Source organism: Petromyzon marinus, chromosome 4 (assembly GCF_048934315.1).
Source record: "Petromyzon marinus isolate PM22_M1 ecotype Great Lakes invasive population chromosome 4, UKy_Petmar_22M1.pri1.0, whole genome shotgun sequence".
NCBI classification, from domain to species: domain Eukaryota; kingdom Metazoa; phylum Chordata; class Hyperoartia; order Petromyzontiformes; family Petromyzontidae; genus Petromyzon; species Petromyzon marinus.
In genome coordinates this window covers 12,515,904-12,540,856 of record NC_133670.1, presented here as the reverse complement: position 1 = coordinate 12,540,856, position 24,953 = coordinate 12,515,904, and the positions used below count along the sequence as shown (strand labels likewise).

The 24,953-nt window shown below is 45.0% G+C and overlaps 1 protein-coding gene across 1 annotated transcript in view; it reads left to right on the top strand.

Annotated features, from left to right (window-relative positions):
* The window catches only part of LOC116938701 (contactin-associated protein-like 2), a 170,774-nt gene that overhangs the window by 15,344 nt on the left and 130,477 nt on the right, over nucleotides 1–24,953 (top strand). Inside the window, exon 2 of the mRNA XM_076056866.1 lies at nucleotides 7,226–7,339. Coding sequence (XP_075912981.1) covers nucleotides 7,226–7,339 — 114 coding nt within the window. The remainder of the gene's footprint in view (nucleotides 1–7,225; nucleotides 7,340–24,953) is intronic.

The window sequence follows — 24,953 nt, the reverse complement described above, 5'->3', positions numbered from 1 at the left end:
CACACCTTCTGTTGATAGCTTCGGTAATACATCTTTTGTACCAAATATTAATTTCTGTAAGACTTCTCCACCAATCTGTCTGTCGCCTGTTGAAGCTAGTTGTAATTACTGGCGAAACGTCGTACTCAGATTGTAAATGTTGTGGCGTGGCTCTCCAACACACCGGTGTGCTGTACTAGTGACGAATTGGCCACGTTCTGTTTACGTGACAACCCTTACTAGTTGGCTGTGTCGGATGGTGGCGGGTTTCAACGAAACATTTATATATTTCTGCGATATAACCCAAAAACCTCTATTATGGATGATATTGGTCGCGAAAGCCTACGTGTTAAAATGAGTGTCTCCTTGCAAAACTCTCCCTCATGCTTATTCAGAATGTGTGCCAATAGAGTCAAACATTTCCCCATGTAGTCTTTAACAGACTGTTGGGGCAAGCTCTGTTAGTAAGCAACCTGCTTTAGCCCGTCATGGTGCAGCAAGGGGTTGTGTGGCTATCACCACTCCCGGCCGTTTTTGTCTCCCTTGTGCTGATGTTTTACACACCACACCAGGCACTAATTTGACGCCGAGTCGACCTAGGGGAGGCCCATAACTGGTTCAGATCTCACCGCACGATTGATGATGGCCGTCTCCGAGAATCAAACTGAAGTCCAGTGGGATTGTGGCACCAAGTACGACACTGATGCTCCATCCACTTTCAGTAGACACACGCAGCATAATTATGGACAATTTCCTCACTCTTAAATGTTAACTGGCTATGTCCTCTGTTGCAACGCAATCGTACGGGTGACCTGTGCGCTCATGATCGTGAACGCTCATCGAGATTGCACACGTAATTATTGCTGTTTTATAATTTTTTCATGTTTATATGTACGTTGGGAGGCTGATAAACATAACGGCCGATGCTGATAGTCAACACAAACGTTTTGGCATAAAGCATTTTTTTCAGCGCAGTTGATCAATATATGACATGAAAAAAAATCAATAATTGCACATTGCGTACCATTTCATTATTATAATAATATGACTGATTTGCCTTTCAAATTTCAGCTGATGAAGCAGAAACACAATTAATAATCGGTGTGCAATCAACCCTGACGAGCAAAGTTTAAGACCTGTCTTTGCCTGGGTGCCAAGTTTCACGATCCATGTGGCTTAGTAAGCAGACTCCTCGTTCACTTAGAGGGGACAGCCTGGGTTCCTCCCTGCCCCTGCCCCCACCTCAAAGTTACATTGGCAAACGTGGAGATGTGTTCAGCCTCACACCGAACCTAAATTACTGTCTTGTCAATTGTGTACTGTGTGAGCATCAGCTGAATTGCATCGTTACTGTCCTTATTAACAATGTCTTCATCTTCAGCCATGATCAAGTCACTGCTGGATGAATGCCTCCCCAAGCCAACACTATCAAAATTCACACGATGCAATAATCCACGAAGCTCCTGCACACAAGCTGATTTATTTTCTTCATCCTTAGCAAACAATGTGTTATGAATAAAATATATATGATTAGAGTTTTGGAGCTGATGATGACTTTTTTTTCTGAATAGTGAGGGAGTGCAAACATGGTGACACATTTGGACAGAATGTTGTGCAATGTGTTCCAAGGCGAGGCGGAAATTGGAAGAACATTTGATGTGCGGTATCCAAAAAGCGCCTTCATAAATAATAGCAAGCTCGGCAAGCCGGGATTTAACTGCAAAAATAAGTGTGTACATGGACAGATGCATACAAATGATGGGTGCACATGTTAGGCGTGTGAGCTTACACCCACATACTTACTTTCTGAAGCACGTGTGATAGTAAAAAATGCATATTTGAAAATATTTTGTTGTCATGATGATCCAAACACCGCACAGATTTCGAAAGTGGTATTGGTAAGTTGTGTAGTAAATTTCATATGGATGGATAAATGGACAGATTAGATGGACAGATGGATTTAATATTCTCAGGCATATAATTTTTGTTTAGCCTATCTTCTCTCTTAAAGTTTAATATCTAAGTTGAAAGCCATGAATTAAAAAAAGTCTTCATTTTGCAATATTCGAACGGTGTGCTCTTTGGTCGGCGAGGGAGCAGCTCCCGTTTGTCAATTAAGTTGGATTTTGTTGGCGGCGCGTTTCGTTCACAAGAAGTGAGGTTCGCTGAGTATCCACCAACGTATTACACATAATCCTGCTTTATTTCAACTGGGTTTGTTTATATCGTGGGTTTCCAGCTGAGCCCCTGATGCTGTAAAGTGGAGCGTAACCTTTAAGAGCATTGGCACTATGGCGCCTCTGGCTGCTTGGCCTCTGGGACTTCCCCTGCCGCTGCAGATCCTCCAGGCTGGCTTACCACCATGTGTGGTCTACGGGCAATACAATAATTTCATAAGGGATAAAGCGGTACGGGCCTGTGATCCAGCAACTCTGTAGGCAAGGGTTAGTAGATCCCGTAGCGATCTGTGAAACTCCCTCCACCCTTTCTGGGCTTCCAGGAGGCTAGGAGGTTGGCAGCAATGCAAGTGGGGTTCGTGAACCCGTCTGTTTGGACCTGTCAGCATTATCTATCCCCCACCTCATAATTTACGGTGCATTTCTCCACTGCTGTTGTCGCAGCTTTATTAATGCATGCCTCTGGCTAGCTCGACCTTGCCAGAGCGCGTCTCGTGGAGGGACGTCGCTGGAGGGAACATTCGCGTTTGTATGAAATGCAGTGCCCTCCCCGATAACAATATATGTCCTCTTGTGTGTTGCAGCGGAGTACTGTGTGGTGCACTTCCTTTTCTATTTGTGCCCAAGGCTGACAAAGGCTGTTGCCTTCATTTCCCCTTTAAACACATTTTAACAGTGTAGGGGATATGGCCCAATCCTTTTATGCTGATGTGTGTTGCCATGCATTTAGTTTTGCTTAACTAGCTGAGGCACGGATATGTCAAAGCTTGTACTGTATACAGTGTTCAATATAAATACTGTACTGTGTGCGTATAAGGTATATATTTATATCCGTTGGGGGTTGGTGGTGCAGTGGTCAGAAAGCTGCGGCTCTGAAAACCACACGACCCGAGTATGATTCCCAACGATGGGTAACATCGATGGAAAGTAATGTCTGAACCTGTCCTGGCCCTCGAGTGGTGAAGTATGGACAAACAATCCCCATAACCTATTCAGTGTGGAATGATTTTCATCCACCAGGGGAATGACAAAGTGTTGTAAATCATTATGAATATAGCACCGGCATACTTTTGCTTGTGAAGATATAGTACACCTCTTCATGTATATTTTAAACCAGGACATGTTATTTAAGGGATCCAAATCATAGCCTTAACATGTATAAACGTTCACTAATTGGCTGAAAACATCTTAATTTCTAGAGAGCTACAGAGCAATTATTGGCCTTGGCTCACCTCCTGGCGACCTTCCAGCTCGTCTGTAGTTCCTCAGCGATTGTAAGATGCAGTTTGCGTGAATGGTGGCTTTATAACCGCTTAATCTCAATGGCAAACATACAAATCCCGATCCGCAGTGTATTTGTTCGTGAAGTTTTTCGAGTGTTCCGCAGCAGATTCAAAAACTCACGTGAAAGCTTTTTTTGTTCGGGCAGCGGTTGCATCGTGCGGCTTTCAGATGCGTGCTTCTGCGGCCGTCTGCAATGCTTTCTTCCGCTGATATTCGGAAGCCACTGTAACTATGCACTTTTAAATCTCGATTGAAAACTCGTTTCTTTAGAAATGCCTTTTTTGTGTGTTTAGTTTGCTGTCCTTCCCCCGCACCTCCAATCGGTACGGTTGGCTACGTACGGCGCGAAAGAAGTTCAACATACATACAACATACACACAACATACACACACACACCATACATACAACATACACACAAGGCAGACGCGTGCGTGGCATTGCCTGCTTTTGGCCGCTGCTGTTGCCAAGAAGCTGCTTGATGAGACTGGACGTGTTACTCAGCACAACGCCTATCAGCGCCTGATAGCTGTGTGCACATGTCGACTGTCTTGAGGCAGGGAAATTGCTGCATTGTCCTCGCGTGTTTACGTCGCAGCCGTTTAAGCATTTAAAGGAATTCAGGGGAAGGCTAAGAGTAGTCACCTTCAGCGGTGACGGTGGCAATGGGATTGGCTGGTGTTGGGATTGTCGCCTGCCCTGGGATTGTGGTCATGGGCCCGAGACAGCCAAGGTCCACAGTGACACGAGAGCAAGATTAAAAAAAAACATTTTAGCTTTAATGAGATAGGTTATGTTTTTATTTGAGCTTACTGATGCATTGGTGGTTGTTAAATGAAGGTAGCCTTGCCTTAAATATGCATGTGCATTACAGAACGATTTGCTGTGTATTATGTCATTCACCAGAACAGGCATCAAGCTCGCGGCAGGCTATCTTTAAGCATTCAAAAGGCAATTAACTTTCCATGTTTAGAACTCAAATTACATTTTCAACTTCAGTCGTTGAGTCTCCAATAACACTTTTGTTATCAGTGGACCACTGGTTAAGATGGCTCATTTGCACAGACAAGTGGAGTCATAGAGTGCATGTCATATCCTGAAAGTCTGAAGAGGCTGCATGTCATATTTTATTTTTTCGAAACTGTGATTTTTTTTTGGTGTGCAATGTTGGAAATGTTACACCTGCATAAAATATAGGCGATCCTTTCAATCCTAACTATCAATTGACCCTATTGTAATAAATCGAAGTAGGAATGTGACGGAATTGTTACATTTTATAGTAACACGTGGCATTGCCAATCTTCGCCAGAATGCAAAACATGGCTAAGTGAATTGACGCCAGCTCGTGCAGGGCTACGTTGTCAACATAACAAACGACAGACCTCAGTTGTCCGAGCATGCAACATATTCAGGGATTTACAATTTGCAGCTGACACGTATAATCCGCAGCATGTTCCACCCACTGCTGGATGATGACACCTCCACCTCGCCCGCTGCAAACCCCTCGTGGTATTCAGATGCAGTAATCAGACGGACTCCTCCTGCATTTGAGTTAATCTCATTGTCCGTGTTTCCCTCCTTTGGCTGCCATTCCGTTGGCAATCTCATCCACCGGCCCATCATCCCTTCAAGTGATGTGTACCGACCAAGCTCACTTTACTTAACAATCAATATGATGTCTTTAATATGCATTGTTTGCTCTGATCCGTTTGTCTTCTTTCTATCCGTGTAATTCCCAAGCACAAATGTATCCATGTGTCTTTTGTGCACTCTTTAGCTCTTGTTGCGTCTGCATGTGTCTGCAAAGTCGAGTCTGCGTTTCCCATCCATATGTCAGAGCAGGTAATATGGGCGATTTTAAACTTTCTAAACTCTCATGCATGACTACCTCTGCCTTTAAGTACAGCAATACTAAATTGCATGAAAATGTCAAAGTCACTCTGACCAGAACCCAATCACAAGCAGGAAATTCATAGCTATACATTTTTTTTGCTGTAAGTGAACAGAATTTGGACGAATTGATGTAATCTTTGGAATAGCCTCGAATTGCCACTCATCAGGAATGATGATGATGATGATAATACAGTCGTAAGGCTGTGCTTTCTTATCTACAAGGGAAAACTATTTTTTTTTTTTACGGAGGAACGAATCTAATTCTGGCTACTGGAAGCTGACAATCAATGTTTTCTTAAAAGGGTACACATCAGAGCTTGAGCCGGCATTGATTGTGTCAATTTACTTGCGAAACAACAGCGCCGTCAGTTATGTAATTGTCAAGTGTATTGCATGACTCTAATCTTGTCCCGACTTCATATGCTCCCCACTAGTCTTACACTTTTTCTTCATCTTCCCCGTAATCTTTCACTATCCCTTGCCCGTTGAGGTGCTTTGTTCCTTGATAAATCTCTTGACTTTATCTGTCGCCTTCCGTTATTTGCTGCTCTTCGCTCTCTGTCACTCTCCTCCGTTTCCCACGTGACTCATATTCACCCCCGTTCGCAGTATTGCCAACTTCGTAATTTTGTCGCAGTATCTAGCAACTTTGTGGGTTATCCTCGTGACAAATCTATAGCCACATTCACTGGAACAATGGCAGCCGACTTTTTTTAATGAAACAAAGCCATCTATCAGATATCAAAAAAACCTTAGTAATGTACGAGTGAAGAAAAGTAATCCAAATCAGAAGAATGGGAATGAGATGAAGATAATATTCAGATGTAGAAGCAATTCCAGCCATGTGTTAAAGATCTTGTCTTCGTGTGCTATGTGTAATGATGTGCATAGTACATTGTTATACTGCCATGCTTGGATTATTATTAAAGTTGCGGTATCAGTTCACTACATATACAATTACTGTAGGTAAATGGTCTCGTGACATATTCTTGGTTCTTTCGGTAAAATCACGTAGAAGGGAAACAATAAAATTATAAAACAATTAAATTATTACGACGTTTCCACTGGAACACAAGCAATCATCATCAGGTGTGAAAACACAGCAAGAAAATTTTGAAAAAATCTGAATAACTGCCAAATTGCTCTCCGTGGTGCTAACGTTAAAAAAACCCGCCACTTAAAAAAAAATATTGCTGTGGTTTTCACACCTGATGATGATTGCTTGTGTTGCAGTCGAAACGTGAGAATTTTATTGTTTTATATTTTTTATATTTTTATTATTTTATTGTTTCCCTTCTACGTGAATTTACCGAAAGAACCAAGAATATCAATTCCTGCAGTCACGAAAGCTTTAAATCGTCTCGTGACATGTCTGTCCAGAACAAGGGTTTGGCTACCAAAATAACAAGAAGATCCATTTTGAGACCTCCTTTGCCAATATTAAATTATTATAATAGGGCTTTCCCCTTTCTGGCAACAAAACAGGTGTTAAGATGTTAAAACACCAAACTGAAACATTTGCAAGGAATCATGTTTGCATTTACCACATATACTTGTGGTGAACATGCATACAAAAGAACACAAGCTCTGACAGTGTGTGCATTTCATTTCCCAATCCGGTACGAAACTAAATATTTCAAGAGCCGCAATGCATGCGAATACGAAGCGACCCTTACTAAATAATGTCCTTAAAGAGGCACAGGTTTGCCGATCGCCTGGGTCTAGAGAGACTTTCCTGAGGTTCGTTTGGCGACATCCCCCCCCCCTCCTCCTCCTCGCGTTGAAGAAGTTTGCAACGCTGCATCCGCTCACTGCCTGCCTGCGTGCGTGTGTGTGCGTGCGTGCGCGTGTGTGTGCGTGCGTGTGTGTGTGCGTGCGTGTGCGTGCGTGTGCAGGCCCTGCGTGCGACCGCCCGCTCGAATCTCTGCTCGGGCCCGGTGCCTACGGCGCCTCGTCGGAGCTCTCGCCGGCACTGGCCGCCCACTTCGCAAAGCTCAACAGCAGGGAAGGTGCGCGACGCCGTCAGCTGCTGCGTCTCCTTCCTCCACCACCGCCACGCACAATTATTGTGGATTGCCACTGGGGCTTTGTTCCCCAGTGGGGTTGTTGTTGTTGTCGTCGTCCGTCCCGTCCCCCGTTTTGTTTTGTTTTGAGGACTGTAGTCGCCCTGGGAAAATCTGCAAGCGAACCCGGGAGACGAAAACGAAATAATTTCTGGGTTTAAGTTGTTGTCAGCTTAATATCTCAACGCAACGTATAGGTAAAGGAAAGAATCTCATGCGGAAGATTGTTAGGATTTTGAGCCTAAATTTCGACCGCCATAATAAAATGTGTTCTGTTCAGCTGAGTAGTGATACACCGCTCAAGGCGATACGTTTACCTGTGATTCTCCCCACTTCTGGTGTTTGTGAGATAATCTTCTTCCCATGATATGTCCCGTTGGTTTTTTCGCAACTCAGAGGTTGCAACCCTACAACAGAATTAACGCACGCGGGAAATAATTAACCGTTGAATTTCACATGAATTACACTCAGTGCTGTCGACATAAAAAAAGATGTAGGGTTACTTTATATCTTTGGCTTTGGCAGGCCACATGCACTGTATATCACAAAGGCACAAATATCCATATAGCCTTAAGAGACATTGTTGGGGCAAGTGCTGTTAAAGAGCACCTATGAAGGCCGGCACGCCACGCCACGTGAGTGGGTGGCCAGCACAATGCCCCGGCCTTTGTCTCCATAGTGGCGATGGTTACACGTCGCACCAGGTACTCATTTGAGGCTGAGCCGACCTAGGGTAGAACCAGGACTGGTTCGGCTAATCGTCACTGGTGTTGGCCGGAAGCGGAAATCAAACTTGGGTCGCCGGGTTCGTAGCGCAGCACACTAACGACTACACTACCGCTCCTCACGGTATCCCTGGCAGTGTGCACTAGCCATACTATGACAGACAAGTTCCATATACATTTCAAAGTGCAGTACTCATGAACAGTACTTACTGCGTTTGACACCAAGGATGCTGAGAGTCCGCGTCCCAGTGAACTTGCCACCATTGGGCCAAAGTTGGCACGTGGTTGGCCAAACGTTCACGTTTTCTGGAGCCTCTGAATATTCATACTGTATTGTGCACTGCACTTTCTAAAGGGACGTTGGAAAGCTACATGTGGAATTTCATGCAAATAGAGGAACGCTGTCTGAGAGGCATGCAACGATTCACTGTCTCCACCGTCCCCTAACAAGCACTCATGGAGATTTCATGAATTGCCATGATTTTTCGTTAAGGATTAAATTCGATGATCATTTTGTGTCTTGCTGGTTCTCTCTCATTTCTATTTTACATGTATTGTTTTTTCTCTCTCTCTCTCTCTCATTCTTTGAATTATTCTAAAGGTTACATTTGCATGTAGTTTGCATTGTGAATACATAATTGCATTCGCTTCAATGCAGGTATCATGAGTGTTAGAACTAATTTTGATCAAAATTGCTACTTCTGCTGGGCAGTACAGGTACCATGTCTACTGGTTAATGCAGGTGTCATGTCTACTGGGTAATGTAGGTGTCATGTCTACTGGGTAATGTAGGTGTCATGTCTACTGGGTAATGCAGGTGTCATGTCTACTGGGTAATGTAGGTGTCATGTCTACTGGGTAATGTAGGTGTCATGTCTACTGGGTAATGCAGGTGTCATGTCTACTGGGTAATGCAGGTGTCATGTCTACTGGGTAATGCAGGTATCAAGTCTACTGGGTAATGTAGGTGTCATGTCTACTGGGTAATGTAGGTGTCATGTCTACTGGGTAATGCAGGTGTCATGTCTACTGGGTAATGCAGGTGTCATGTCTACTGGGTAATGCAGGTGTCATGTCTACTGGGTAATGCAGGTGTCATGTCTACTGGATAATGCAGGTGTCATGTCTACTGGGTAATGTAGGTGTCATGTCTACTGGGTAATGTAGGTGTCATGTCTACTGGGTAATGGAGGTGTCGTGTCTACTCGGTAATGTAGGTGTCATGTCTACTGGGTAATGTAGGTGTCGTGTCTACTCGGTAATGCAGGTGTCATGTATACTGGGTAATGCAGGTGTCATGTCTACTGGGTAATGTAGGTGTCAAGTCTACTGGGTAATGTAGGTGTCATGTCTACTGGGTAATGCAGGTGTCATGTCTACTGGGTAATGCAGGTGTCATGTCTACTGGGTAATGCAGGTGTCATGTCTACTGGGTAATGCAGGTGTCATGTCTACTGGGTAATGCAGGTGTCATGTCTACTGGGTAATGCAGGTGTCATGTCTACTGGGTAATGTAGGTGTCATGTCTACTGGGTAATGCAGGTGTCATGTCTACTGGGTAATGCAGGTGTCATGTCTACTGGCTAATGCAGGTGTCATGTCTACTGGGTAATGTAGGTGTCATGTCTACTGGGTAATGCAGGTGTCATGTCTACTGGGTAATGTAGGTGTCATATCTACTGGGTAATGCAGGTATCATGTCTACTGGGTAATGCAGGTGTCATGTCTACTGGGTAATGTAGGTGTCATGTCTACTGGGTAATGTAGGTGTCATGTCTACTGGGTAATGCAGGTGTCATGTCTACTGGGTAATGTACATGTCATGTCTACTGGGTAATGCAGGTATCATGTCTACTGGGTAATGCAGGTGTCATGTCTACTAGGTAATGTAGGTGTCATGTCTACTGGGTGATGTAGGTGTAATGTCTACTGGGTAATGTAGGTGTCATGTCTACTGGGTAATGCAGGTGTCATGTCAACTGGGTAATGCAGGTGTCGTGTCTACTCGGTAATGTAGGTGTCATGTCTACTGGGTAATGCAGGTATCATGTGTACTGGGTAATGCAGGTGTCATGTCTACTGGGTAATGTAGGTGTCATGTCTACTGAGTAATGTAGGTGTCATGTCTACTGGGTAATGTAGGTGTCATGTCTACTGGGTAATGCAGGTGTCATGTCTACTGGGTAATGTAGGTGTCATGTCTACTGGGTAATGCAGGTGTCGTGTCTACTGGCTAATGCAGGTATCATGTCTACTGGGTAATGCAGGTGTCATGTCTACTGGGTAATGCAGGTGTCATGTCTACTGGGTAATGTAGGTGTCATGTCTACTGGGTAATGCAGGTATCATGTCTACTGGGTAATGCAGGTGTCATGTTTACTGGGTAATGCAGGTATCATGTCTACTGGGTAATGCAGGTGTCATGTCTACTGGGTAATGTAGGTGTCATGTCTACTAGGTAATGCAGGTGTCATGTCTACTGGGTAATGTAGGTGTCATGTCTACTGGGTAATGCAGGTGTCATGTCTACTGGGTAATGTAGGTATCATGTCTACTGGGTAATGTAGGTATCATGTCTACTGGGTAATGGAGGTGTCATGTCTACTGGGTAATGCAGGTATCATGTCTACTGGGTAATGCAGGTGTCATGTCTACTGGGTAATGCAGGTGTCATGTCTACTGGGTAATGTAGGTGTCATGTCTACTGGGTAATGCAGGTGTCATGTCTACTGGGTAATGCAGGTGTCGTGTCTACTGGGTAATGCAGGTGTCATGTCTACTGGGTAATGCAGGTGTCGTGTCTACTGGCTAATGCAGGTATCATGTCTACTGGGTGATGCAGGTGTCATGTCTACTGGGTAATGCAGGTGTCGTGTCTACTGGCTAATGCAGGTGTCATGTCTACTGGGTAATGCAGGTGTCATGTCTACTGGGTAATGCAGGTGTCATGTCTACTGGGTAATGCAGGTGTCATGTCTACTGGGTAATGCAGGTGTCATGTCTACTGGGTAATGTAGGTGTAATGTCTACTGGGTAATGCAGGTGTCATGTCTACTGGGTAATGTAGGTGTCATGTCTACTGGGTAATGCAGGTGTCGTATCAACTCGGTAATGTAGGTGTCATATCTACTGGGTAATGTAGGCGTCATGTCTACTGGGTAATGTAGGTGTCATGTCTACTGGGTAATGCAGGTGTCATGTCTACTGGGTAATGTAGGTGTCATGTCTACTGGGTAATGCAGGTGTCATGTGTACTGGGTAATGTAGGTGTCATGTCTACTGGGTAATGCAGGTGTCATGTCTACTGGATAATGCAGGTGTCATGTCTATTGGGTAATGTAGGTGTCATGTCTACTGGGTAATGCAGGTGTCATGTCTACTGGGTAATGTAGGTGTCGTGTCTACTGGGTAATGGAGGTGTCGTGTCTACTGGGTAATGCAGGTGTCATGTCTACTGGGTAATGCAGGTGTCATGTCTACTGGGTAATGTAGGTGTCAAGTCTACTGGGTAATGTAGGTGTCATGTCTACTGGGTAATGTAGGTGTCATGTCTACTGGGTAATGGAGGTGTCATGTCTACTGGGTAATGCAGGTGTCATGTCTACTGGGTAATGCAGGTGTCATGTCTACTGGCTAATGCAGGTATCAAGTCTACTGGGTAATGCAGGTGTCATGTCTACTGGGTAATGTAGGTGTCATGTCTACTGGCTAATGCAGGTATCAAGTCTACTGGATAATGTAGGTGTCATGTCTACTGGGTAATGCAGGTGTCATGTCTACTGGGTAATGTAGGTGTCTTATCTACTGGGTAATGCAGGTATCATGTCTACTGGGTAATGCAGGTGTCATGTCTACTGGGTAATGCAGGTGTCATGTCTACTGGATAATGTAGGTGTCATGTCTACTGGGTAATGCAGGTGTCATGTCTACTGGGTAATGTAGGTGTCATGTCTACTGGATAATGTAGGTGTCATATCTACTGGGTAATGCAGGTGTCATGTCTACTGGATAATGTAGGTGTCATGTCTACTGGGTAATGCAGGTGTCATGTCTACTGGGTAATGTAGGTGTCATGTCTACTGGGTAATGCAGGTGTCGTGTCTACTGGGTAATACAGGTGTCATGTCTACTGGGTAATGCAGGTGTCAAGTCTACTGGGTAATGTAGGTGTCATGTCTACTGGATAATGTAAGTGTCATGTCTACTGGGTAATGCAGGTGTCATGTCTACTGGGTAATGTAGGTGTCATGTCTACTGGGTAATGCAGGTGTCGTGTCTACTGGGTAATGCAGGTGTCATGTCTACTGAGTAATGTAGGTGTCTTGTCTACTGGGTAATGCAGGTGTCATGTCTACTGGGTAATGCAGGTATCATGTCTACTGGGTAATGCAGGTGTCATGTCTAATGGGTAATGTAGGTGTCATGTCTACTGAGTAATGTAGGTGTCATGTCTACTGGGTAATGCAGGTGTCATGTCTACTGGGTAATGTAGGTGTCATGTCTACTGGGTAATGCAGGTGTCGTGTCTACTGGCTAATGCAGGTATCATGTCTACTGGGTAATGCAGGTGTCATGTCTACTGGGTAATGCAGGTGTCATGTCTACTGGGTAATGTAGGTGTCATGTCTACTGGGTAATGCAGGTATCATGTCTACTGGGTAATGCAGGTGTCATGTTTACTGGGTAATGCAGGTATCATGTCTACTGGGTAATGCAGGTGTCATGTCTACTGGGTAATGTAGGTGTCATGTCTACTAGGTAATGCAGGTGTCATGTCTACTGGGTAATGCAGGTGTCGTGTCTACTGGCTAATGCAGGTATCATGTCTACTGGGTAATGCAGGTGTCATGTCTACTGGGTAATGCAGGTGTCATGTCTACTGGGTAATGCAGGTGTCATGTCTACTGGGTAATGTAGGTGTCATGTCTACTGGGTAATGCAGGTATCATGTCTACTGGGTAATGCAGGTGTCATGTCTACTGGGTAATGTAGGTGTCATGTCTACTAGGTAATGCAGGTGTCATGTCTACTGGGTAATGTAGGTGTCATGTCTACTGAGTAATGCAGGTGTCATGTCTACTGGGTAATGTAGGTATCATGTCTACTGGGTAATGTAGGTATCATGTCTACTGGGTAATGGAGGTGTCATGTCTACTGGGTAATGCAGGTATCATGTCTACTGGGTAATGCAGGTGTCATGTCTACTGGGTAATGCAGGTGTCATGTCTACTGGGTAATGTAGGTGTCATGTCTACTGGGTAATGCAGGTGTCATGTCTACTGGGTAATGCAGGTGTCGTGTCTACTGGGTAATGCAGGTGTCATGTCTACTGGGTAATGCAGGTGTCGTGTCTACTGGCTAATGCAGGTATCATGTCTACTGGGTGATGCAGGTGTCATGTCTACTGGGTAATGTAGGTGTCATGTCTACTGGGTAATGCAGGTGTCATGTCTACTGGGTAATGCAGGTGTCATGTCTACTGGGTAATGCAGGTGTCATGTCTACTGGGTAATGCAGGTGTCATGTCTACTGGGTAATGTAGGTGTAATGTCTACTGGGTAATGCAGGTGTCATGTCTACTGGGTAATGTAGGTGTCATGTCTACTGGGTAATGCAGGTGTCGTATCAACTCGGTAATGTAGGTGTCATATCTACTGGGTAATGTAGGCGTCATGTCTACTGGGTAATGTAGGTGTCATGTCTACTGGGTAATGCAGGTGTCATGTCTACTGGGTAATGTAGGTGTCATGTCTACTGGGTAATGCAGGTGTCATGTGTACTGGGTAATGTAGGTGTCATGTCTACTGGGTAATGCAGGTGTCATGTCTACTGGATAATGCAGGTGTCATGTCTATTGGGTAATGTAGGTGTCATGTCTACTGGGTAATGCAGGTGTCATGTCTACTGGGTAATGTAGGTGTCGTGTCTACTGGGTAATGGAGGTGTCGTGTCTACTGGGTAATGCAGGTGTCATGTCTACTGGGTAATGCAGGTGTCATGTCTACTGGGTAATGTAGGTGTCAAGTCTACTGGGTAATGTAGGTGTCATGTCTACTGGGTAATGTAGGTGTCATGTCTACTGGGTAATGGAGGTGTCATGTCTACTGGGTAATGCAGGTGTCATGTCTACTGGGTAATGCAGGTGTCATGTCTACTGGCTAATGCAGGTATCAAGTCTACTGGGTAATGCAGGTGTCATGTCTACTGGGTAATGTAGGTGTCATGTCTACTGGCCAATGCAGGTATCAAGTCTACTGGATAATGTAGGTGTCATGTCTACTGGGTAATGCAGGTGTCATGTCTACTGGGTAATGTAGGTGTCTTATCTACTGGGTAATGCAGGTATCATGTCTACTGGGTAATGCAGGTGTCATGTCTACTGGGTAATGCAGGTGTCATGTCTACTGGATAATGTAGGTGTCATGTCTACTGGGTAATGCAGGTGTCATGTCTACTGGGTAATGTAGGTGTCATGTCTACTGGATAATGTAGGTGTCATATCTACTGGGTAATGCAGGTGTCATGTCTACTGGATAATGTAGGTGTCATGTCTACTGGGTAATGCAGGTGTCATGTCTACTGGGTAATGTAGGTGTCATGTCTACTGGGTAATGCAGGTGTCGTGTCTACTGGGTAATACAGGTGTCATGTCTACTGGGTAATGCAGGTGTCAAGTCTACTGGGTAATGTAGGTGTCATGTCTACTGGATAATGTAAGTGTCATGTCTACTGGGTAATGCAGGTGTCATGTCTACTGGGTAATGTAGGTGTCATGTCTACTGGGTAATGCAGGTGTCGTGTCTACTGGGTAATGCAGGTGTCATGTCTACTGAGTAATGTAGGTGTCTTGTCTACTGGGTAATGCAGGTGTCATGTCTACTGGGTAATGCAGGTATCATGTCTACTGGGTAATGCAGGTGTCATGTCTAATGGGTAATGTAGGTGTCATGTCTACTGAGTAATGTAGGTGTCATGTCTACTGGGTAATGCAGGTGTCATGTCTACTGGGTAATGTAGGTGTCATGTCTACTGGGTAATGCAGGTGTCGTGTCTACTGGCTAATGCAGGTATCATGTCTACTGGGTAATGCAGGTGTCATGTCTACTGGGTAATGCAGGTGTCATGTCTACTGGGTAATGTAGGTGTCATGTCTACTGGGTAATGCAGGTATCATGTCTACTGGGTAATGCAGGTGTCATGTTTACTGGGTAATGCAGGTATCATGTCTACTGGGTAATGCAGGTGTCATGTCTACTGGGTAATGTAGGTGTCATGTCTACTAGGTAATGCAGGTGTCATGTCTACTGGGTAATGTAGGTGTCATGTCTACTGGGTAATGCAGGTGTCATGTCTACTGGGTAATGTAGGTATCATGTCTACTGGGTAATGTAGGTATCATGTCTACTGGGTAATGGAGGTGTCATGTCTACTGGGTAATGCAGGTATCATGTCTACTGGGTAATGCAGGTGTCATGTCTACTGGGTAATGCAGGTGTCATGTCTACTGGGTAATGTAGGTGTCATGTCTACTGGGTAATGCAGGTGTCATGTCTACTGGGTAATGCAGGTGTCGTGTCTACTGGGTAATGCAGGTGTCATGTCTACTGGGTAATGCAGGTGTCGTGTCTACTGGCTAATGCAGGTATCATGTCTACTGGGTGATGCAGGTGTCATGTCTACTGGGTAATGTAGGTGTCATGTCTACTGGGTAATGCAGGTGTCATGTCTACTGGGTAATGCAGGTGTCATGTCTACTGGGTAATGCAGGTGTCATGTCTACTGGGTAATGCAGGTGTCATGTCTACTGGGTAATGTAGGTGTAATGTCTACTGGGTAATGCAGGTGTCATGTCTACTGGGTAATGTAGGTGTCATGTCTACTGGGTAATGCAGGTGTCGTATCAACTCGGTAATGTAGGTGTCATATCTACTGGGTAATGTAGGCGTCATGTCTACTGGGTAATGTAGGTGTCATGTCTACTGGGTAATGCAGGTGTCATGTCTACTGGGTAATGTAGGTGTCATGTCTACTGGGTAATGCAGGTGTCATGTGTACTGGGTAATGTAGGTGTCATGTCTACTGGGTAATGCAGGTGTCATGTCTACTGGATAATGCAGGTGTCATGTCTATTGGGTAATGTAGGTGTCATGTCTACTGGGTAATGCAGGTGTCATGTCTACTGGGTAATGTAGGTGTCGTGTCTACTGGGTAATGGAGGTGTCGTGTCTACTGGGTAATGCAGGTGTCATGTCTACTGGGTAATGCAGGTGTCATGTCTACTGGGTAATGTAGGTGTCAAGTCTACTGGGTAATGTAGGTGTCATGTCTACTGGGTAATGTAGGTGTCATGTCTACTGGGTAATGGAGGTGTCATGTCTACTGGGTAATGCAGGTGTCATGTCTACTGGGTAATGCAGGTGTCATGTCTACTGGCTAATGCAGGTATCAAGTCTACTGGGTAATGCAGGTGTCATGTCTACTGGGTAATGTAGGTGTCATGTCTACTGGCTAATGCAGGTATCAAGTCTACTGGATAATGTAGGTGTCATGTCTACTGGGTAATGCAGGTGTCATGTCTACTGGGTAATGTAGGTGTCTTATCTACTGGGTAATGCAGGTATCATGTCTACTGGGTAATGCAGGTGTCATGTCTACTGGGTAATGCAGGTGTCATGTCTACTGGATAATGTAGGTGTCATGTCTACTGGGTAATGCAGGTGTCATGTCTACTGGGTAATGTAGGTGTCATGTCTACTGGATAATGTAGGTGTCATATCTACTGGGTAATGCAGGTGTCATGTCTACTGGATAATGTAGGTGTCATGTCTACTGGGTAATGCAGGTGTCATGTCTACTGGGTAATGTAGGTGTCATGTCTACTGGGTAATGCAGGTGTCGTGTCTACTGGGTAATACAGGTGTCATGTCTACTGGGTAATGCAGGTGTCAAGTCTACTGGGTAATGTAGGTGTCATGTCTACTGGATAATGTAAGTGTCATGTCTACTGGGTAATGCAGGTGTCATGTCTACTGGGTAATGTAGGTGTCATGTCTACTGGGTAATGCAGGTGTCGTGTCTACTGGGTAATGCAGGTGTCATGTCTACTGAGTAATGTAGGTGTCTTGTCTACTGGGTAATGCAGGTGTCATGTCTACTGGGTAATGCAGGTATCATGTCTACTGGGTAATGCAGGTGTCATGTCTAATGGGTAATGTAGGTGTCATGTCTACTGAGTAATGTAGGTGTCATGTCTACTGGGTAATGCAGGTGTCATGTCTACTGGGTAATGTAGGTGTCATGTCTACTGGGTAATGCAGGTGTCGTGTCTACTGGCTAATGCAGGTATCATGTCTACTGGGTAATGCAGGTGTCATGTCTACTGGGTAATGCAGGTGTCATGTCTACTGGGTAATGTAGGTGTCATGTCTACTGGGTAATGCAGGTATCATGTCTACTGGGTAATGCAGGTGTCATGTTTACTGGGTAATGCAGGTATCATGTCTACTGGGTAATGCAGGTGTCATGTCTACTGGGTAATGTAGGTGTCATGTCTACTAGGTAATGCAGGTGTCATGTCTACTGGGTAATGTAGGTGTCATGTCTACTGGGTAATGCAGGTGTCATGTCTACTGGGTAATGTAGGTATCATGTCTACTGGGTAATGTAGGTATCATGTCTACTGGGTAATGGAGGTGTCATGTCTACTGGGTAATGCAGGTATCATGTCTACTGGGTAATGCAGGTGTCATGTCTACTGGGTAATGCAGGTGTCATGTCTACTGGGTAATGTAGGTGTCATGTCTACTGGGTAATGCAGGTGTCATGTCTACTGGGTAATGCAGGTGTCGTGTCTACTGGGTAATGCAGGTGTCATGTCTACTGGGTAATGCAGGTGTCGTGTCTACTGGCTAATGCAGGTATCATGTCTACTGGGTGATGCAGGTGTCATGTCTACTGGGTAATGTAGGTGTCATGTCTACTGGGTAATGCAGGTGTCATGTCTACTGGGTAATGCAGGTGTCATGTCTACTGGGTAATGCAGGTGTCATGTCTACTGGGTAATGCAGGTGTCATGTCTACTGGGTAATGTAGGTGTAATGTCTACTGGGTAATGCAGGTGTCATGTCTACTGGGTAATGTAGGTGTCATGTCTACTGGGTAATGCAGGTGTCGTATCAACTCGGTAATGTAGGTGTCATATCTACTGGGTAATGTAGGCGTCATGTCTACTGGGTAATGTAGGTGTCATGTCTACTGGGTAATGCAGGTGTCATGTCTACTGGGTAATGTAGGTGTCATGTCTACTGGGTAATGCAGGTGTCATGTGTACTGGGTAATGTAGGTGTCATGTCTACTGGGTAATGCAGGTGTCATGTCTACTGGGTAATGTAGGTGTCATGTCTACTGGGTGATGTAGGTGTAATGTCTACTGGGTAATGTAGGTGTCATGTCTACTGGGTAATGCAGGTGTCATGTCTACTGGGTAATGCAGGTGTCATGTCTACTGGGTAATGTAGGTGTCATGTCTACTGGGTAATGCAGGTGTCATATCTACTGGGTAATGCAGGTGTCATGTCTACTTGGTAATGCAGGTGTCATGTCTACTGTGTAATGCAGGTGTCATGTCTACTGGATAATGCAGGTGTCATGTCTACTGGGTAATGTAGGTGTCATGTCTACTGGGTAATGTAGGTGTCATGTCTACTGGGTAATGGAGGTGTCGTGTCTACTCGGTAATGTAGGTGTCATGTCTACTGGGTAATGTAGGTGTCGTGTCTACTCGGTAATGCAGGTGTCATGACTACTGGGTAATGCAGGTGTCATGTCTACTGGGTAATGTAGGTGTCAAGTCTACTGGGTAATGCAGGTGTCATGTCTACTGGGTAATGCAGGTGTCATGTCTACTGGGTAATGTAGGTGTCATGTCTACTGAGTAATGCAGGTGTCATGTCTACTGGGTAATGCAGGTGTCATGTCTACTGGGTAATGCAGGTGTCATGTCTACTGGATAATGCAGGTGTCATGTCTACTGGGTAATGTAGGTGTCATGTCTACTGGGTAATGCAGGTGTCATGTCTACTGGGTAATGCAGGTGTCATGTCTACTGGGTAATGTAGGTATCATGTCTACTGGGTAATGTAGGTGTCATGTCTACTGGGTAATGTAGGTATCATGTCTACTGGGTAATGTAGGTGTCATATCTACTGGGTAATGCAGGTATCATGTCTACTGGGTAATGAAGGTGTCATGTCTACTGGGTAATGTAGGTGTCATGTCTACTGGGTAATGTAGGTATCATGTCTACTGGGTAATGCAGGTGTCATGTCTACTGGGTAATGTACATGTCATGTCTACTGGGTAATGCAGGTGTCATGTCTACTGGGTAATGTAGGTGTCATGTCTACTGGGTGATGTAGGTGTAATGTCTACTGGGTAATGTAGGTGTCATGTCTACTGGGTAATGCAGGTGTCGTATCAACTCGGTAATGTAGGTGTCATATCTACTGGGTAATGTAGGCGTCATGTCTACTGGGTAATGTAGGTGTCATGTCTACTGGGTAATGCAGGTGTCATGTCTACTGGGTAATGTAGGTGTCATGTCTACTGGGTAATGCAGGTGTCATGTGTACTGGGTAATGTAGGTGTCATGTCTACTGGGTAATGCAGGTGTCATGTCTACTGGATAATGCAGGTGTCATGTCTATTGGGTAATGTAGGTGTCATGTCTACTGGGTAATGCAGGTGTCATGTCTACTGGGTAATGTAGGTGTCGTGTCTACTGGGTAATGGAGGTGTCGTGTCTACTGGGTAATGCAGGTGTCATGTCTACTGGGTAATGCAGGTGTCATGTCTACTGGGTAATGTAGGTGTCAAGTCTACTGGGTAATGTAGGTGTCATGTCTACTGGGTAATGTAGGTGTCATGTCTACTGGGTAATGGAGGTGTCATGTCTACTGGGTAATGCAGGTGTCATGTCTACTGGGTAATGCAGGTGTCATGTCTACTGGCTAATGCAGGTATCAAGTCTACTGGGTAATGCAGGTGTCATGTCTACTGGGTAATGTAGGTGTCATGTCTACTGGCTAATGCAGGTATCAAGTCTACTGGATAATGTAGGTGTCATGTCTACTGGGTAATGCAGGTGTCATGTCTACTGGGTAATGTAGGTGTCTTATCTACTGGGTAATGCAGGTATCATGTCTACTGGGTAATGCAGGTGTCATGTCTACTGGGTAATGCAGGTGTCATGTCTACTGGATAATGTAGGTGTCATGTCTACTGGGTAATGCAGGTGTCATGTCTACTGGGTAATGTAGGTGTCATGTCTACTGGATAATGTAGGTGTCATATCTACTGGGTAATGCAGGTGTCATGTCTACTGGATAATGTAGGTGTCATGTCTACTGGGTAATGCAGGTGTCATGTCTACTGGGTAATGTAGGTGTCATGTCTACTGGGTAATGCAGGTGTCGTGTCTACTGGGTAATACAGGTGTCATGTCTACTGGGTAATGCAGGTGTCAAGTCTACTGGGTAATGTAGGTGTCATGTCTACTGGATAATGTAAGTGTCATGTCTACTGGGTAATGCAGGTGTCATGTCTACTGGGTAATGTAGGTGTCATGTCTACTGGGTAATGCAGGTGTCGTGTCTACTGGGTAATGCAGGTGTCATGTCTACTGAGTAATGTAGGTGTCTTGTCTACTGGGTAATGCAGGTGTCATGTCTACTGGGTAATGCAGGTATCATGTCTACTGGGTAATGCAGGTGTCATGTCTAATGGGTAATGTAGGTGTCATGTCTACTGAGTAATGTAGGTGTCATGTCTACTGGGTAATGCAGGTGTCATGTCTACTGGGTAATGTAGGTGTCATGTCTACTGGGTAATGCAGGTGTCGTGTCTACTGGCTAATGCAGGTATCATGTCTACTGGGTAATGCAGGTGTCATGTCTACTGGGTAATGCAGGTGTCATGTCTACTGGGTAATGTAGGTGTCATGTCTACTGGGTAATGCAGGTATCATGTCTACTGGGTAATGCAGGTGTCATGTTTACTGGGTAATGCAGGTATCATGTCTACTGGGTAATGCAGGTGTCATGTCTACTGGGTAATGTAGGTGTCATGTCTACTAGGTAATGCAGGTGTCATGTCTACTGGGTAATGTAGGTGTCATGTCTACTGGGTAATGCAGGTGTCATGTCTACTGGGTAATGTAGGTATCATGTCTACTGGGTAATGTAGGTATCATGTCTACTGGGTAATGGAGGTGTCATGTCTACTGGGTAATGCAGGTATCATGTCTACTGGGTAATGCAGGTGTCATGTCTACTGGGTAATGCAGGTGTCATGTCTACTGGGTAATGTAGGTGTCATGTCTACTGGGTAATGCAGGTGTCATGTCTACTGGGTAATGCAGGTGTCGTGTCTACTGGGTAATGCAGGTGTCATGTCTACTGGGTAATGCAGGTGTCGTGTCTACTGGCTAATGCAGGTATCATGTCTACTGGGTGATGCAGGTGTCATGTCTACTGGGTAATGTAGGTGTCATGTCTACTGGGTAATGCAGGTGTCATGTCTACTGGGTAATGCAGGTGTCATGTCTACTGGGTAATGCAGGTGTCATGTCTACTGGGTAATGCAGGTGTCATGTCTACTGGGTAATGTAGGTGTAATGTCTACTGGGTAATGCAGGTGTCATGTCTACTGGGTAATGTAGGTGTCATGTCTACTGGGTAATGCAGGTGTCGTATCAACTCGGTAATGTAGGTGTCATATCTACTGGGTAATGTAGGCGTCATGTCTACTGGGTAATGTAGGTGTCATGTCTACTGGGTAATGCAGGTGTCATGTCTACTGGGTAATGTAGGTGTCATGTCTACTGGGTAATGCAGGTGTCATGTGTACTGGGTAATGTAGGTGTCATGTCTACTGGGTAATGCAGGTGTCATGTCTACTGGGTAATGTAGGTGTCATGTCTACTGGGTGATGTAGGTGTAATGTCTACTGGGTAATGTAGGTGTCATGTCTACTGGGTAATGCAGGTGTCATGTCTACTGGGTAATGCAGGTGTCATGTCTACTGGGTAATGTAGGTGTCATGTCTACTGGGTAATGCAGGTGTCATATCTACTGGGTAATGCAGGTGTCATGTCTACTTGGTAATGCAGGTGTCATGTCTACTGTGTAATGCAGGTGTCATGTCTACTGGATAATGCAGGTGTCATGTCTACTGGGTAATGTAGGTGTCATGTCTACTGGGTAATGTAGGTGTCATGTCTACTGGGTAATGGAGGTGTCGTGTCTACTCGGTAATGTAGGTGTCATGTCTACTGGGTAATGTAGGTGTCGTGTCTACTCGGTAATGCAGGTGTCATGACTACTGGGTAATGCAGGTGTCATGTCTACTGGGTAATGTAGGTGTCAAGTCTACTGGGTAATGCAGGTGTCATGTCTACTGGGTAATGCAGGTGTCATGTCTACTGGGTAATGTAGGTGTCATGTCTACTGAGTAATGCAGGTGTCATGTCTACTGGGTAATGCAGGTGTCATGTCTACTGGGTAATGCAGGTGTCATGTCTACTGGATAATGCAGGTGTCATGTCTACTGGGTAATGTAGGTGTCATGTCTACTGGGTAATGCAGGTGTCATGTCTACTGGGTAATGCAGGTGTCATGTCTACTGGGTAATGTAGGTATCATGTCTACTGGGTAATGTAGGTGTCATGTCTACTGGGTAATGTAGGTATCATGTCTACTGGGTAATGTAGGTGTCATATCTACTGGGTAATGCAGGTATCATGTCTACTGGGTAATGAAGGTGTCATGTCTACTGGGTAATGTAGGTGTCATGTCTACTGGGTAATGTAGGTATCATGTCTACTGGGTAATGCAGGTGTCATGTCTACTGGGTAATGTACATGTCATGTCTACTGGGTAATGCAGGTGTCATGTCTACTGGGTAATGTAGGTGTCATGTCTACTGGGTGATGTAGGTGTAATGTCTACTGGGTAATGTAGGTGTCATGTCTACTGGGTAATGCAGGTGTCATGTCTACTGGGTAATGCAGGTGTCGTGTCTACTCGGTAATGTAGGTGTCATGTCTACTGGGTAATGTAGGTGTCATGTCTACTGGGTAATGTAGGTGTCTTGTCTACTGGGTAATGCAGGTGTCATGTCAACTGGGTAATGCAGGTATCATGTCTACTGGGTAATGCAGGTGTCATGTCTACTGGGTAATGTGGGTGTCATGTCTACTGAGTAATGTAGGTGTCATGTCTACTGGGTAATGTAGGTGTCATGTCTACTGGGTGATGTAGGTGTAATGTCTACTGGGTAATGTAGGTGTCATGTCTACTGGGTAATGCAGGTGTCATGTCTACTGGGTAATGCAGGTGTCGTGTCTACTCGGTAATGTAGGTGTCATGTCTACTGGGTAATGTAGGTGTCATGTCTACTGGGTAATGTAGGTGTCATGTCTACTGGGTAATGCAGGTGTCGTATCAACTCGGTAATGTAGGTGTCATATCTACTGGGTAATGTAGGCGTCATGTCTACTGGGTAATGTAGGTGTCATGTCTACTGGGTAATGCAGGTGTCATGTCTACTGGGTAATGTAGGTGTCATGTCTACTGGGTAATGCAGGTGTCATGTGTACTGGGTAATGTAGGTGTCATGTCTACTGGGTAATGCAGGTGTCATGTCTACTGGGTAATGTAGGTGTCATGTCTACTGGGTGATGTAGGTGTAATGTCTACTGGGTAATGTAGGTGTCATGTCTACTGGGTAATGCAGGTGTCATGTCTACTGGGTAATGCAGGTGTCATGTCTACTGGGTAATGTAGGTGTCATGTCTACTGGGTAATGCAGGTGTCATATCTACTGGGTAATGCAGGTGTCATGTCTACTTGGTAATGCAGGTGTCATGTCTACTGTGTAATGCAGGTGTCATGTCTACTGGATAATGCAGGTGTCATGTCTACTGGGTAATGTAGGTGTCATGTCTACTGGGTAATGTAGGTGTCATGTCTACTGGGTAATGGAGGTGTCGTGTCTACTCGGTAATGTAGGTGTCATGTCTACTGGGTAATGTAGGTGTCGTGTCTACTCGGTAATGCAGGTGTCATGACTACTGGGTAATGCAGGTGTCATGTCTACTGGGTAATGTAGGTGTCAAGTCTACTGGGTAATGCAGGTGTCATGTCTACTGGGTAATGCAGGTGTCATGTCTACTGGGTAATGTAGGTGTCATGTCTACTGAGTAATGCAGGTGTCATGTCTACTGGGTAATGCAGGTGTCATGTCTACTGGGTAATGCAGGTGTCATGTCTACTGGATAATGCAGGTGTCATGTCTACTGGGTAATGTAGGTGTCATGTCTACTGGGTAATGCAGGTGTCATGTCTACTGGGTAATGCAGGTGTCATGTCTACTGGGTAATGTAGGTATCATGTCTACTGGGTAATGTAGGTGTCATGTCTACTGGGTAATGTAGGTATCATGTCTACTGGGTAATGTAGGTGTCATATCTACTGGGTAATGCAGGTATCATGTCTACTGGGTAATGAAGGTGTCATGTCTACTGGGTAATGTAGGTGTCATGTCTACTGGGTAATGTAGGTATCATGTCTACTGGGTAATGCAGGTGTCATGTCTACTGGGTAATGTACATGTCATGTCTACTGGGTAATGCAGGTGTCATGTCTACTGGGTAATGTAGGTGTCATGTCTACTGGGTGATGTAGGTGTAATGTCTACTGGGTAATGTAGGTGTCATGTCTACTGGGTAATGCAGGTGTCATGTCTACTGGGTAATGCAGGTGTCGTGTCTACTCGGT